The sequence below is a fragment of the Narcine bancroftii genome, chromosome 12 (genome assembly GCF_036971445.1).
Source record: "Narcine bancroftii isolate sNarBan1 chromosome 12, sNarBan1.hap1, whole genome shotgun sequence".
Classification (NCBI taxonomy): domain Eukaryota; kingdom Metazoa; phylum Chordata; class Chondrichthyes; order Torpediniformes; family Narcinidae; genus Narcine; species Narcine bancroftii.
In genome coordinates, this window is record NC_091480.1 from 32,978,442 (window position 1) to 32,995,128 (window position 16,687).

At 37.0% G+C, this 16,687-nt stretch overlaps 1 protein-coding gene across 3 annotated transcripts in view; it reads right to left on the minus strand.

The window, feature by feature from the left end:
- The window catches only part of LOC138747505 (E3 ubiquitin-protein ligase MGRN1-like), a 117,399-nt gene that overhangs the window by 6,927 nt on the left and 93,785 nt on the right, over positions 1 to 16,687 (minus strand). For 2 of the 3 annotated variants that reach the window (XM_069906775.1, XM_069906773.1), the window contains 3 exons: positions 15,366 to 15,486; positions 11,773 to 11,818; positions 8,574 to 8,675 (listed from right to left, as the gene is read on the minus strand). In XM_069906775.1, coding sequence (XP_069762876.1) covers positions 8,574 to 8,675; positions 11,773 to 11,818; positions 15,366 to 15,486 — 269 coding nt within the window. Of the gene's footprint in view, positions 1 to 1,815; positions 1,905 to 8,573; positions 8,676 to 11,772; positions 11,819 to 15,365; positions 15,487 to 16,687 lie in introns of all 3 variants that reach the window. The other variant, XM_069906774.1, reaches the window with a different exon arrangement.

Sequence of the window (16,687 nt, forward strand, 5' to 3'; positions counted from 1 at the left end):
ATATAATTCTTTATTGTATTCATGTTATAAAATTTTAAATAAAGTCTTCAAAAAAAAAAAGGAGAGCAGTCTCCCGGCAGTAGCAGGGATGTCGGGCTCCCAGCTGCAGCAGGGAGGTGCCGGGGATTGGCGGCGGCCAGCACTTTTTTGGTGAGAATTAAACATTTTAATGCTTAAAAAGCCTTCCCTTTATGTTTGTTGTTGATTAAACACTGTTACAAGTGATTTGCTGTTGCTACTGGTCTTTTTTTTTTAAAATGACCAGTTCTCCAGAAAACAAAACATTTATCCGACATAGGCCCGGACCCGACCATTTCAGATAATCAGCATTGTACTGTAACTCAAAAACAAAATATCATATGACAGTTAAAATTATACAACTATAGCAAATGCTTCTACAAATCCTGATACCATAATAACCCACCTGCAAGATGCTTCTTTCTTCAACAATACTTCAAGTTCATTTTCCAATTAATAATCTCAATTTACCTTCTATAGACATTCTGTCATTCAGTGAAATTTCAAATATTTGTAGAACTGCTCATTTGATAGCTTGAAATCTAAATACAACAGTGCAGTAGAAAATAGCTACCAAGTATAACACTAGTCACAGATCAAAACTGAACAATTATTATGTGGAATTGCCACTAATATAATATTATGCTTTCAAAACCATAGAATAAGTACCTGTGGTGGTTATTCTAGATATATTGTAATGAGGTTATTGAATGCAACTCTAAGTATTTTCTAATACTGACAACATTCTATTTAGATCTTGTCACTAACTTTCATGGATTCAAAGCAATAAAAGTCAGGAACTACAGAGAGATTAGGGATGAATCAAATATAATCAGATAAGGGATCTCGGTTAGAAATGTGACGCAATTTCAAATGAATAACAAGATTCTGGATACAAGACTCTTTAATAAGCTCAGGAACATCACAACCCAACAATCAGAAGTGCAAAATTACAAGGATCATCCAGCAAAAATGCCAGTGGAACAACAAATCATTTGAAAATTAACAAATACGCAGCATAGCATATAATATATCCAAAATTATAAAAGTTCCTTTATTTAACTTTCTTTTTCTTCTTTTGATAGGTCACTAGAGATACAGTTAATCACAATTTTTCCTTCAGTCATGTACAGTTTCAAAGGCAATTGTGGCCCTAACATCCTGGGGAATAATTAAATGGACAACAGTCCTATTGAGTTGGAGTAGATTTAAGGAAGTCCTATAGAAGTATTTGACTGGAGTACAAATAGATTGCTTCCAATGGACCACTTATGCCAGGTTGCCCTAAACTAACATTGCATATTTAGCCAGGTGTCTCCAGAACAGTTTCAGATATTCCAGTGGTCCTCTTTTATTAGCAGTTTCAAAAGTACATCACTATTAATGGGTGCACATTAACACTGGGACTGGCAACCGAAACAGGCACGTTCGACCACTATGTTAATCTTTTGTCATTTGCATGCATTAGGCCCATATCTCCCTACTCCTTTCCTATTCATATAGTTGTCCAAATGCCATTCAAACATTAGAATTGCCCCTTTCTCTACCACTTCCTTTGGCAGCTCATTCCAGATAACCACCACACTATGTGGGAAAAAATCCCAGATTTTCTTTACATTTCTTCTCTCTCATCTTAAATCAGGCCCTCTAGTTTGAGACTTACCCAACCACATTCTTGAGAAGTAATATTATCAAGAGGCAATCAAAATATAAGTTGTAAATGCTGGAAATCTAAAATAACAGCAGAAAATGCTGTAAATTCTCAGCAAGTGGGAGCACATCCCTTACAGATGATACCTGGCCTGCTGAGTATTTCCATCTTTTTCTGATTTTATTTCATCATGAGGAAATAACTGCAAGTTTATCTGCATCTGGATATTCAGCACCTGTAATATAATTTGAAGGACAGATCTTAATTCCCAAGGAAGGCAGCAATAAAGTAATACATCTTTCAGATGTGTCAATACATTCCCATTGCCTCGCAGGCCTCCACACTCCTGGAGCCTATGGCCTAGTCATCAATTCAACCATAAGCAGCCATCTTGCAATATGACCCATGCCCTATTTACTGAAACACTATCTCGCATGTAGTTTAGCATATTATTTTTTTTAAATTTATATATATATATATATATATATATACACAGAATGTTTTACAAATGAACTGGCTTCCTGATGTTCTGCATTTTAGCAGAGGGATAAGTAAATAATCAGCAATTTCATTGTTAAATGTTTATCTACCAAGCCATTGTCCTTAAAGGGAAACACATTAATATAATCTCATCTGTCTTACACCTATGCATGACCAGTTGTCCAGCAGAAGTTTCAAAGAGACAATTTCCTAATGCCTTTGGCTAACTTCGCCATTCCTTAATTGAGAACACGGATACCACATCAAGGGTCTTATTCCTCCCATTTCAAACAGCTGGATTAGTGCAGACCTGGAATCAAAATGAAACCCTTAAGTGCACCCCAGTTACCCAATGAATAAAGCTTTACACCATCTTTGAGAAGGAACCCAAGAAGGTTAATGGAGTCTGCAGGCGTGGGGATTGAGTACAATGCATACATATATATTGCCACAAGCTTAACGAGCCTTTAAACAAAATGATAATATTTACTCCAGCCTTTTTTTTTTAAAGTGAAACATATTGGTGCCCTCTCCTTCATTTCAATAAGAGATAAATTAATAATTTACACCTTCCAACTTCTTCAAACCTGCTTTTTAAACTATGTTTTGCCCATATTGTTTAAAAAAATTGTTTTAGTGAAAGTGTAATTTGAATAGCAAACATTCAACAGAATTTTAAGTACAGTGGCATACTGAATTTTTATAGCAACAATTTTAAATTCAAAATGTGGACCAACTTTAGGACACAACATCTTCAGGATATTGTAATAACGCAAAACAAAGCACCAGTTGGAAACTAAAACACAGGCAGGTGTTAACATTATGATAAATATAGAGATAAAAACAATGTGAATTCCTATTTAACTTCGAAAATGTTGCAGGCAGATTTAAGGGGTGGAGGGGAAGCATGAAGAGGAGCAAGTTAGGTTGGTGGTGACCAAGAGGAAACAAAAAGGAAATGATAAAGCAAGCCATGGATGCAAGAGATAACCTTTTAAGAAGGGCTTCAAATATTGGAAAGGCAACTGAAGTTGGAGGCTAAAGCTATCCAAATCACATACAATATGTTTCAATGAGAGTATGGAGGAGTGAAATTTGAAGTAATGTTGTAGAGTTGGATGTAAGTCACCTTCTTGACAGACAGGAGATAGATTATAAGGATCCTATTATTATGTAAAGAGAACAAGTAAAGAGATGCTCCATTAACTCAAGAGGAAGAGATATGGAAACCCTGTTACATATTTTAAAGAAAATGGACAAATAATAGTTCACCATAAGATTAAAAACAAGGCTTCAACCTCAAAGGTGAATAATCCAGCACAACAGCTGCAATGGCAAGTGGAAGAATGAGCAAAACGGGCTACAAGAGGCTTGTAAAGGAATGCAACCCAAGCAAATGATCACTCTCTTAGCCAATATACTTCTGTGAAGGGAATGAGGAAATGCGTGCAGTCTAAGGGAACAGCAAAGCTGCAAAGTGATTTGAGGAATAGGATCATATACTGCATTGCAGATGATGGAAGGCACTACATGATGGACTGGTAGAAACAGTATGAAACTAAGTAAGGAAGGTTGCATTCTGGAAAAATTGGCACAACATTCAGGCAATGAAATAAAGCAGGATTGTTTTCAACATAGAATAGTGACAGTAATAATATTGTGTGACCAGGAATGAAAATGAAAAAGGAACAAAAAGACGAGAAGGTGGGTCTCATTGAAGAGATGCGCTAGGAAAGGGCAAAAGAGAGACAGTGAATCTGGAGTGATTGAAAAATTGCAGCAAGTTGTTGCATCATTCTGTGCTGGGGGTGGGAGGGCAGGGAGTTGAAATAGAAGCGCGACATCCTTAAATTATTTTGCTTACAATTTACATGCACACAGAGAAAACACAACAGTTGATGTAGTCAAAAAAAATCAGAAAAAGATTAAACAGTAAAGAGTGTTAACATACCAGAATTACTCTTCAATGCCAATTGAGCAGGAATCAGGACCCAGAGCTGCCCAAATCAGCAAAATTATAGATAGAAAAGGTAAGGATATATTAGATAGGTAATGAAGTAAGTCAATAAAGAACACTTAAAAAAAGGAACATAAAAAATCACTTATTAATGGGGTATAAAATTAACAGTAGAAAACTTGTTAGAATGAATTCTGTTTAAGCTTCAGAATATTTGTAGCTAATAATGGGTAATAGAAAATATATACCGATAGTTTATATCCTTGGGTTTTTTCCTCTGCACAATAGCTGTGCGGACACATTCTTTTAACAATTTGTCAGAAATCACAAAATCTCAATGAAATATCTTCTTAGTAATATTTAAAGATTACACATAAAAATTAAAAGATGTTCTTATTTGTTATGCTTTATGGTCATTCAGAATTCATAGTGCACAATAATAAAATTCATGCATAACAGGGGTAAATTATGGTTTAAAAGATTTGAAGAAATAAGAATACCAAAGTCAATTTGCCAATGACTTACTAGTAATTTAAGCCTTACATATCCACATAGTAAACTAAACAACCGAGATGGAAGAGGATGAAAGCGTTTAAAAAGGCAAGTAAATTAAGAGACAATTTATCCAGACTTCCAAAATGCCTTTAGTAAGATAGCACATAACAGGTAAATGAATAACCTGACAACAAATTTAGTTTCAAACATAAGACTTATGTTATGTAAAGGTGCTTATTCAGATTGACAGACAGCAGTAGATGGCCAGAGTGCCAATGCTTCTATAGTTCAGAATTTATATTAATATTTAATTTCAATACAGAAAAGTGAGAGATCTGCAGCAACTTTGCACGGAGACAAATCTAGCATCAAAGCAAATAATTTCAACGATTAAAAAAAAACTACAAGTTTAAGACTTGTACATGCATGGAGATCCCAAATTTACCTACACTTAATAAGTAAACACCCACAGCAAATTCTGTACATTACCAAAATTGTTTAAAAAAAAACCAGAAGCATGTACAAATAGCATGGCTATTACTTTCAGAAAAAGGTGTAAAAGCTGTATTTAGTTTTCCTTGAAGGAAAATAGCCTTAGAATTATTTTCATTTCAATAGAACAGAGATAAGAAAGTATGCTTTTACTAACTGCAAAGCCAGAGGTCACCAACGTAAGCAAAGAATTAGCCATTGTACAGGAAACTTGAACTTAGTTACTCAGAGAGTGATGAGATTTTCTTCCACAGGGAGTGGTTGATTCGAATGTTATACAGAGCATTCGGGGAAGCTCACTAGTTGAGTCACAATGAAAGGAAAGCGATTTTGCTGATAGATATTATTGAGAAAAGATAGAAGGAACTCGTGTCACACAAACTGTGTTCAGGTTCAATGCCCCATTTGTGCTCAACATATTGCATGCAACAAGCAATTACAATGGATAGTTAACAGAAATAAAATTGACAAATAAAAAAATTCATATTCATGTTTTATCAATAATCCATTAGCAAGTATTCAGCCAAGTGAAAATAACTGGGCAAATTGTAAAATGGTAGAAAATTAGCTTCAGTCATAAACAAAAATAAGCAAATGGATATAAACAGAGTGGAGAGAGTGCAGAGAAGGTTTACCAGAATGTTGCCTGGGTTTAAGCATCTGGAGTATGGGGAGAGATTGGGTCTTTATTCTTTGGAGCGTAGAAGGTTGAGAGGGGATTTGATAGAAGTATTTAAGATTATGAAAGGGATAGACAGAATGGATGTGGATAGACTATTTCCGTTAAGAGGAGGAAAGTTTAAAACAAGAGGACATGAGTTAAGAATTAAGGGGCAGAGGTTTAGAGGTACCATGAGGGGGAACTTCTTTACTCAGAGAGTGGTAGCTGTGTGGAATGATCTTCCGGGAGAAATAGTGGCGGCGGAGTCAATTGTATTATTTAAGAAAAGGTTGGACAGGTATATGGATGAGAAGAAGATGGAGGGTTATGTGCATTGTGCAGAGAGGTGGGACTAGAAAGGGGTGTTTGGTTCGGTGCGGACTAGAAGGGCCTAATGGCCTGTTTCCGTGCTGTAATTGTTATGTTATGTTATGAAACCAGGATCAGAAGCAGAAAGCATAGAAAATTTTAAAAAGAAACAAAATTATTTTAATTATAGTAGAAAAAAATTTAGAGTTTGAAAGATGAATAGAAAAATATCAAGTTTGAAACTATAAACCATTGCTTAGGATGGGGGTGGAAGAACACCCATAATGAATTTGTTCAAAATCTACAAAAGCTAAGAAGAAAAGGAAAGAAGCTTGCCAAAGACGAAAGAAAGTACATCAGGAGAATTACAAAGACTTCAGAAGATCTCAATACAAAAAAAATCCTTTACAAATTAAGACAACAAACTTATAGTGGAGGTAAAAGTCGTAAAAGTTTGCTGAAGATTTCATAGAGAGAGTGACTATCAAGAATGATTTAATTTTATTGGAGGTTATTATTTGGAGGAATGAATGTTACTGAAAAAAAAACTTAAATTCGACCAATCTTTTGGAACACAGTGGTGAAAAAGAAAACTTAAGTTTAGGTACAATTGAAACATTACATAAATTTTTGGACAGTTATTATATGAGGAAAACAAAAATTATGGAAAAGGTGTGTTATGGGGCAATAACCTGTTATGGGATTGCAGAACATTTGAAAAAAAAAAGATGAGAAAGAAAAGATCAAAGTAAATTATAACAGACCATTTCCACTTATCAAACCTGTCTTTAAACAATGCCCTGATTTATTCAAGCATTTTAAAAATCCAAAATATTCTAAAACTATTAAAATTCAATCAAAAATAATAAACTGAATGCAAAAATTGTGTTTAAAAACTTAAAATGATTATTAACACTCATTTATAGTCATTGTTTTCCACTGAAATAAGTGAATGGAGAAGATACTCCAACATAAATCTCAAAGTCCTTATAAATCCCCTGTGTTTAAGAAGTCCACTATTGTAGTCACCATCTAATTAGGGATTTCTGCATTCCTGCATGTTCAGAGTGTTGCCTCATTTTATTGGGTCCCTAACTATTAGAATTATTAAAATTATCCGATATCGGATTATCCAAAATCCTCAGTTATCTGAAAAATGTTTGGACCCGGAAGTGACGTCTGTTCGGCTCCAAAATCTTTTTGGAAAATTCATTTGTCCAAGATTTTTTCAGAGCTGTAAAAGTTTTGGAATTTTGGAAAAAACCTCTAAGTAGAATTTCGAGTTTTTGGTGTTGGATTTATCTTATTTTGTTCAGGTTGTTTTTTGATGAGATTTAAATATTATTTCATGCTTTAAAAGCCTTCCCTTGTTGCTTGTTTGTTGTTTAAACACTGTTAAAAATTATTTGCTGTTGCTACTGGGCTGTTTTTTAAAAAAATGACCAGATATCCAAAAATATCGTTTACCCAAAATAGGCCCAGACCTAACCTTTTTGAATAATCGGGAGTTGTACTGTATTAGAAAGTATGTTGCTACTTTGAGCATACATATACTCTGGCTCACTTACACCGACCTCATAACTTTTACATGACATGCCAGGATATTAAACCTTTTGATCAATTTCTGGATCAGTGGCCGAACTACCTCTGCTATACAAGCATTCGGCCCCAATAATGTAGGTACAGTCGGCCACTTTTGCAGATTTGACCATAAATTGCATTTTTTGGTTTATCAATAGTGAATTTCATCCCTGAAAATATACATGCAGATCTTTTTCTAACTTCCTATCAACAGACTTGCTGATTCTTTTAACTTGGGTTCAGTTTTATTTAAAGACAATTGTTTTGATACTTTTGTGGACAGGCCTTGATTTGCCCCTCCACCCCACATGACATAAAGTCTTGCCACTGAATAGGATCTAATCACTGTATCTAGAGGTGATAATGTTCACTTACAATTTAACTCTTCTCAAAAGTACCGAATCACTTCAGATTTACAGAAGCACAAAGGTCTGTTACCCATATATACTTTACCCACTGTTAACATGTATTTTATCATAGAATCAACTACTACAGGGATGAATGGGGAAAAAAACACTCTTCTTAACCCAGAGTATGATTGTAATTGCCATGCCCTCTTTGTGGACTAAGGAATCAATACTTCGATCCCTCAACTCTGGATCAGTGCTTAGCGGTCACTGGCAAGAAAGCAAAATAGAGGGGAAACCAATGAAGAAAGATACTTTCATTTTTTTTTTAATATAACCTTTGGAGCATCCGAAAGTACATACAATTGTGTAGTTATTTCCACTGTAATAAAATTAAAGCAAATTTTGTGACAATAATTTCCAAAGAAATTCATTCACTCCAGCTAAATTTAATATCTTGTGTTTCTTAAGCTTATATAATTGGAGATCCATTCTTATTCAGTTCCAACACATAATTAAATAATCCAATGCTGGAATCTCAATAAATATAAAATAAATAATTATGAGAAAAATTACAAGTACCAGGCAGGGAAATTGTGAGAGGACCATCACCATCTTCTTTTGCATGACTACCATATTCATTGTTGCTATCTTGTATAATTTCCTCAGATCGAGGTCTGTCAACTGTAACAAAAGAGATAGGAACAATGCTAAAATCATCACCTGGATCTAAACAGAAACAACGAAATCCAACTTCAAATGCTGTCAAACTTATTATAATTTTAGGGCTGCCATTTTAAAAGCCTCTTGCTCTTTCATCTTTTAACTTCTATTCTCATTCTATTGTTCTGTACTCACAGTTAAATTTTATTTAATTCATGATCCTAAAACTTTTAAGCTGGTTCAGAGACTGTTTTTTTGCATACAAATACATTTTGTACACTTTTATCCCTTACAATGCTGCAGCAGAAATCACAGGACTATAACTACATAATGGATGGAGTGGTCACAGTTGGACTCGGTACAATTCGATGGCATCTATGGATTTTAGGAATGGCCCTGGTTATATACAGTGATATCTCAGAATTGGTTTATGGCATTGAAGATTTTAGTCAGATTAAAGGTAAATTCCAAGTTGCCCAGTTCTGTTTTCTTAACTTGGCACAATGTTAAAAGTAAATTTAAAAAGATTTCGAGATAAGTAATTGTGGAGATCAGGATAAATAGGTTGAGACAAATGTTTGGCTTGGATCTTTGGCATTCATAATTTTAACATGATTCATCTGACTTATGCAATAGATAAAAGGGTACTTGGATATGCATTTCAAATAGAATTTTTAAAAAATTTATACATACGGCAGGGTAACAAGCCATTTGGCCCATGAGTCTGTGCCACCCAATTTACACCCAATTAACCTACACCCCTGGTACGTTTTGAACAGTGGGAGGAAACCGGGATAAACCCATGCAGATAAGGGGAGAACGTACAAAATCCTTACAGATGGCACGGGATTCGAACCCCGGTCCCAACTGCTGGCACTATAAAGGCTTATGCTAACCGCTAAGCCAACCGTGGCATCCAAAGGACAAAACAAAAGAAATTAGATTACAGAAATCTTTAATAATATTAATTTAGGAATGCTTTGTAATATGGCTTTTTCGAGTATTATATCAATGCAAATTGGTGCTATTGTACTGCAGTAGCACAAGGTTTCCTCCAGTGGGTAAAGTGAGATATAGAAGCGAGGTGCCTCTACGTAAAGCTTGATCAAATTAGAGATGAGCTATAGTATCTACTTCTACTTCTCTTCAAAAGCACATTAAAGAGTGCAATCAACTCTCTGGGAAAATGTGAATAAACATCATTATGATGGTATTCTGCTAACAATGCACATCAAGGAACTACATTCAAGACTGTCATGTCATCCAACCCCTGCGATCGGGTGTGGAGAACTTAGGTTCACAATTCCATTAAGTGCTGATTATTCAGTTTCGAGATTAGATATTTCCCCCACCCACCGAAGTGATCAGGAATCTTTCAAATTATTAATCAAAGGATCAATCGTTCAAACCCGAGACAGGTGGATTTTTTGGACGTCAAAGGAAATCAAAGGGCTTGGGACAGTTTAAAAAAACATGAGGAAAAAAATGACCATGATTCATGGCAATGGCAAGGGAGACACAAGGGGCCAATTAACCTGTCCTCTCATTAATTGTTTTCTTATGCATGCTTAAATGTTGAACAGAAAAGAATATAGCTACATAAAAGTGAAAACCATTGAAAACTAAATGTGCTCCCCTACTTACGATGGATGGTCTGACATACTTTTTCAAGTTACGATGGTTCCAATATGTACTTTCAATTTCAAAATCCAATCTGTTCCTGCGCTTATGATATGCAGTACACTACTCTCTCACAATGCTGGGTGATGGCAGCGTTGTGTGAGGGTATTGTACAGCACACTCTCTTGTAATGATGACTTAACCACGCTTGCAGTCTCTGTAGTGATCGTGTGAATAATTGCACTGTAAACAATCTATCATGTCTACTAAACACCCACGTGTGTCTCCTCACTATCCAGCAATTAGTTCAATACTTCAAACATTCTTCATGCCCAGTGTGCTTTCAGCTGTGTACCTCAGTGTTTTTTTTCCAATGTGAAATAAAGGAATTTGAAAGGGCAGACCAGTTGGTGTAAAGATTAGCATAACAGCTTTACGGTGCCAGTGATCGGAATTGGACCAGGGTTCAAGTCCTGCGCTGTAAGGAGTTTGTACCTTTTCCCCACGTCTGCGTGGGTTTTCTCCAGCGGCTCCAGTTTCCTCCCACCGTTCAAATCATATCAGGGGTGTATGTTAATTAGATGTAAATTGGGCAGCATGGACTGGTTGGCTGAAATGACCTGTTACCATGCTGTATGTCTAAATTTTAATGTAAAAAATTTCAATTTAAAATGTAATGATAAAAAATGGTAGGTGCTGTGTTCTTTTTTTTTACTTATGAATGTTTCAACTTACAATGGGTTTGCAGGAATGTAACCCCACCCCAAGTTAAAGAGAGCCTGTATAATTAATAGTGCAATTAATGCAAGTGTCATATATTAATTTTGTGTAAACAGACGTTAATTGTTTACAACTAGGATGTAGGTGTGTTTGTGTTTAAAAGGTAGCCAGAAATTGGATCCTTAGTTTTATAAACAAGGGCAAAGTAATTCAATACACTGAGCATTCAGAAAACCTGAAGCTGCGATCATGAACATTATGACCAACTCAGGATGTCACATTTCATAAGCTACATTGGAGCCTTTGATGTGTAGAAGAAATTTAACAGCTTGGCACTAGGGATATAAGACATCATTATGGGGATATATAACAAGCTTATCTTATTAGATTCTCCTTAAAGGAACTATTTGATGGAGATGGTCAAAATCAGGAAAAGTTTAAATGAAGCACAATACTATTGCCACAAAACAACAAATTTTCTGACACGCTCATGTCAATAAACCTGATTCGGATTCTGAAAAAAATGCCTCCACTCATAAAAGAGTTGATCATTGGAACAGATATATTTAAGGTAAAAGAACTAGCAATAACATGTTTTAAAAAGAAAATGAAATGAGTTCAGATGATCTGGAAGGCATTCAGGGAAGGGAAGTGGAAAGAGATTTAAATGTTATAGTGCAACAGAGAAAGAGACCAATTTTTCAACTCTCTCAAAAGGTGCCATGGGCTGATTTGCCTCCAACCTGCATTGCACCAACGTGTGATTCTATAATCTTACCTGGACTGTGCATATGAACTTCCAGGGATTGTTCAGTTGTCTCAATCTGCAAAACAAAAAACTTGTTGTTTGTCGTAAGTTCGTCAAAGCATAAACAGATGTCCACATTTCCATACTCATCTTGCTAAATGACCATTAACAAAGTTGTAATACCATCTTTATCAAAGACATTCTGATTTTAAGAATGAATTTACTCATTTATTTTGGTTTTTCTAAACTTTCTAATAAAAATCTTGTCTTTACTCCTATTAATTTACATTTGAACAAGTAAACTGCAATAACCATCCTATATATGCATGTAATAATCGAATTTTGGGGACCAATTTTTCGGGTCAAATTTGTTTTCGGGGAGGGGGGGGTGGGAGGTGTTGATTTTTCACACAAATACTATTTTTGACCACTGTAAGTACCTGCGTTGTTCAAGGTGTCAGGAGCTTGGATGGCCCAGACCGAGAGGCAAGTCTGCATTCGGAAGTCAGAAGGCCGGATGGCTGAGGTGAGGATCCGTGGACAGGGCAGGCAGCCAGGGCAAGGATCCATGGTCAGTACATCGGGAGCTCCAGTGGGCAGGCAGCCAGGGGAAGGATCTTCAGTCAGGGCATCGGGAGCTCCAGTAGCTGGACAGCCAGGGTAAGGATCCGCGATCAGGGTGTCAGGAGCTCTGGCAGCCGGGGTGAGGGTCGCAGTTGGGGCATCAGGAGCTTGGATGGGCGGGGGAGAGGGGGGGTTGGTCAAGGATTCACACAGTCAGGATGTCGGAAGCTCAGATGGGTGGGCAGCCAGGGTGAGGATCCACAGTTGGGGCATCAGGAGCTTGGATGGATGGATGGCCAAGGCGAGAGTTCGCAGTTGGGGTGTCAGGAACTTGGATAGGTGGGCGGTCAGGGGCAAAAAAAGGAGGTCGAATTATACACGGGATATACGGAAAGTACGTGATACTTAGGCCAAAAAAGCTGCGGTCGACTTTTACACTGGATTAGCTATTACACGAGTATATACAGTACCCACAACTCAAACCATTTCCATATATTTTTAAATAGTAATTTTAAAATATCAACCCTTCTTTCACATGGGTAAAGACGTATTTGGATATAAGGAACAAAAAAGCAGAACCAAATTTAATTTGGTTAGCGTATGGCAGCACAGTTTGCACAATGCTATTACAGCAACTGCATCCCAAATTCGAATTCACTGCCATGTCTGTGTGGGTTTCCTCTGGGTGCTCATTTTCTCCCATGTTCCAAGGATATAAGGGATTAGTAGGTTAAATGGTCACATGGATGTAATTGGGCAGTCCAGGCTTGTGAGCCGGAGGACTTGTTACCATGCTCCATCTCCAAATTAAATTAAAAATTGAACAGAACTGAAAATGTGAGGAAATGGGTGTATTTTAAGTTGCAGTGAGGGAGAGGATGAGAGAGACCATAGATTATCTGGGAGACACAAATTCAGTAGCAAATGTCTAATGGAGGTAAATGAATGCTTGTTAATCACAGCCAGATGAATGAGAACGATCGAGAGAATGAAACTCATTCATGAGTTGCAAAACACAACAATGGCCAGAAATCGAAAATAAAGGAGAATGCCAGAAATGCTCAGCAAAATATTCATTCAAGACATTTCAGGTTAATTAACAATATTTCCTTATCCTCCAGTGGATACCTATCAATAGTAGTTGTGCCACCCAAATAATCTTGGTCAATCACCATCCCATCCATCATAGATATGCATTTATTCACCTTTGCTTTTCTCTCCAACTTAAAGCACATTTTGCTCACTTTTCCAATTTTGATTGAGAGTTTTGATGTTAAATTTGCTTCCTTTTCCACAGATGCAGCCTGATTTGTTGAATATATCAAGTATTTTCTTTTTAAAAAAATACAGATTTCAACTCTATGCGGTTTTCTTTTCCCACCAATTCAAAATACTGAATTTCAAAAGGAAATGAAATTCTGTAATAAAAGACTAACCTCCTGATTCTTGAACAATTAAATTTAATTTTTTTAATATAATTAACCTACATCCCTGGTACATTTTGAATGGTTGGGGGGGTGGTGGTGGGGGAAGAACCAGAGTCACACAGTAACAAGAATGTACCAACTCCTTACAGGTTGCACAGCATTCAAACCCCTGTCTCTAACCCTGGCGATGTAACAGTGTTGAATGTTCTGGCACAAATTTCTCCCATTTATGAATAGGGAGCATATCCCGTTCCAGCTGTGCGATGGGATACTCTCCACTTGCCTGGATGAGTGCAGCTCCAACAATATTATCTCAAAAATACTGGAAACAAACTCACTTGTTCAGCGTCACATCATACATCTGAGTACTACCTACGTGATGAGTGAAACACAAAAGTCTGCATATGCTGCGATTGTAGACAAAACACAGAAATTCTGTTCTGAGGGTCATGTGGTTTTGCAAGCAGAGAGAATCAAACCAGTTTTTCTCAGAGAGAGAGAGAGAGAGAGAGAGAGAGAGAGAGAGAGAGAGAGAGAGAGTTGTACAATGCGAGAGTTCAGCAGCTGGGACAGGAACAGGACAAGCTGGTCAGCTTGTGGAAAAACCCCATTTTGAAGATGGGTTGTGAGTGCTTAGTTCAGTCTAGTCAAAGCCCTTGTGCTCCATACAAGAAGAGAGGCCTAATGTTTCACTTGATATAAGAGAAAGAAAAAGGAACTCTATAGTGACCTGAACGAAAGAGGTTATCATCTGGGAAACCCTAATGGGCCAAATTTCTTCAGCGAGACACTAATGTGGGTGATTGAAAGGAACCATTTTGTGTCCAGTGAACAACAAATATCTCTCTCTGAAAACTGACAAGAACCTTCCTAACCATTTACCTTTCAAGCACCAAAGCCTGGTGAACTTCATAAATGTTAAATTCTGTGCACAGTATAAGAATTGCCTGCAACCAGTAAACTCAGAGGAATGAGAAGTGAGATTGGACTGCGAATTAAATAACTTTTCTAAACTTACACACACATTACATACAGGTGCGCTTAGAATTAGAAGGGGGTTAAGTTAATAGGAATGTTAAAGTTTGATCCTGTTTTCATGTTAATTAAAAGTAACTTTTGCTAAGTACCAATTGTCTTGGTGAATTCTTTTGCTGCCTGGGTTTGGGGTCCTCTGGGCTCGTAACACTACGAACCCACAACTTCTGTTACTGAGATGGACAAGAGCAACAGGCACTTAAGAAAATGCAATGTTTAAGATACACAACCCTGATGTAGATATGTACTTTTGTTCATGTAAATGTTGCCATGCTGAAATAGATCTCTAAATACTCCAAGCTGCTGCACAGATACTACATTAGGAATAATTAATGGTAAACTCCTTTCATTCACCATTAACCTAGGAAAAGAAATCAAAATTCTAGAAAATTTATTTAACCTTACATTGTATTAAAATAAAAAAATAAACTGGAAACATTAAAGGTATGTAAATTAATTAATTTGTAAAAGTAATCACATCATTTTACTAGTTTTCTTCATTCCCCTCTAATTATAATCAAAAATCACCAAGTGAATTTTTTTTAAATTAAAAAAACCTTGATTTTTCTATTCCAGTAGTTTCTCTCTGAAACTTACATCTTGAGAGTTTGTTCCACTTTGGAGCTGTGGTCCATTCTTTTGTAAAAGAACATCAGAATCTTCGGAAAGTTTTTCTTCATCTTCTTCTTGTATGGGAGAAGATGGAGATCGCAGACTGCTAAATGATGGTACATTTTTAAAAATTAGACTCCTTTTGCCATTCAATGCACAATGTATAAATAGAAAGTACCAAATGGATCAGGAAAGTCACATGAACAGATTTCAATAACATGCCAGGATCTTACTACACCCGACACATGTGCTCAGGCATGGGTGGGGGTTGGAGACTCCAGAGAACAGCAAACTGGTGCAGGATACCAGAAACAGAATAAACAACCCCCATTGAGAAGGAGATGCAGAAGAGACGACCCTAAATGTCAGTGACCCAGCAAAGGGCTCAGCGGCTGAAAACCCCATGGGATGTTGACCACTGCAGTGGACCAGCGAGGGGCTTAGCAGCTGAGGGGCCCACAAAGGCTGCAGGGGATGTGATCATAGTCCCACATGGACTGTGGGCTGCTGGATCAGTATCTGGATTCAAGAGGATGTTGAGGGCAAGAAGGGCTCTTGAAGGCTTCCTGATTGTGTTGGAGGTTTGGATCTTGAGCTCAGGTTGCCAATTAATCAAACAGGAGTCTGTACAATGGCAGAGATTGCTGGAGCACTGGAGGTGAATCCAGACATCTAGTGTTACTCAAGGGACTTTCATTTGCTTCTCTTTCTCTTGTACAATAAGGGTCCCCAGCCAATGCTAAGGGTTACCCTTTGCCTTATTCAGAAGGCAATTTTGTGTAATATTACAAGTTTTGTGATATTAATTGATAATAAAGGAATCTTGAATATCATTTCTCAGCAATGTTTTCTTATAGAAAAGAGGAAATGATAAAAATGACTACTCATCTAGTTATTTTGATTCAGGCATGTAATTTATTATTTAATGCCCTGCTTATTAATTTATAAATTGACTTCTTCTGCAGGACTTCTTCCTGTTGCTATTGTCATCCTTTGTTCATCACCTACGGCTCCTAGAACGCTTCCACCAGCGTTGTCTCCGCTCCATCCTCAACATTCATTGGAGTGACTTCATCTCCAACATCGAAGTACTCGGGATGGCAGAGGCCGACAGCATCGAATCCACAATGCTGAAGATCCAACTGCGCTGGGTAGGTCACGTCTCCAGAATGGAGGACCATCGCCTTCCCAAGATCGTGTTATATGGCGAGCTCTCCACTGGCCACCGAGACAGAGGTACACCAAAGAAGAGGTACAAGGACTGCCTAAAGAAATCTCTTGGTGCCTGCCACATTGACTACTGCCAG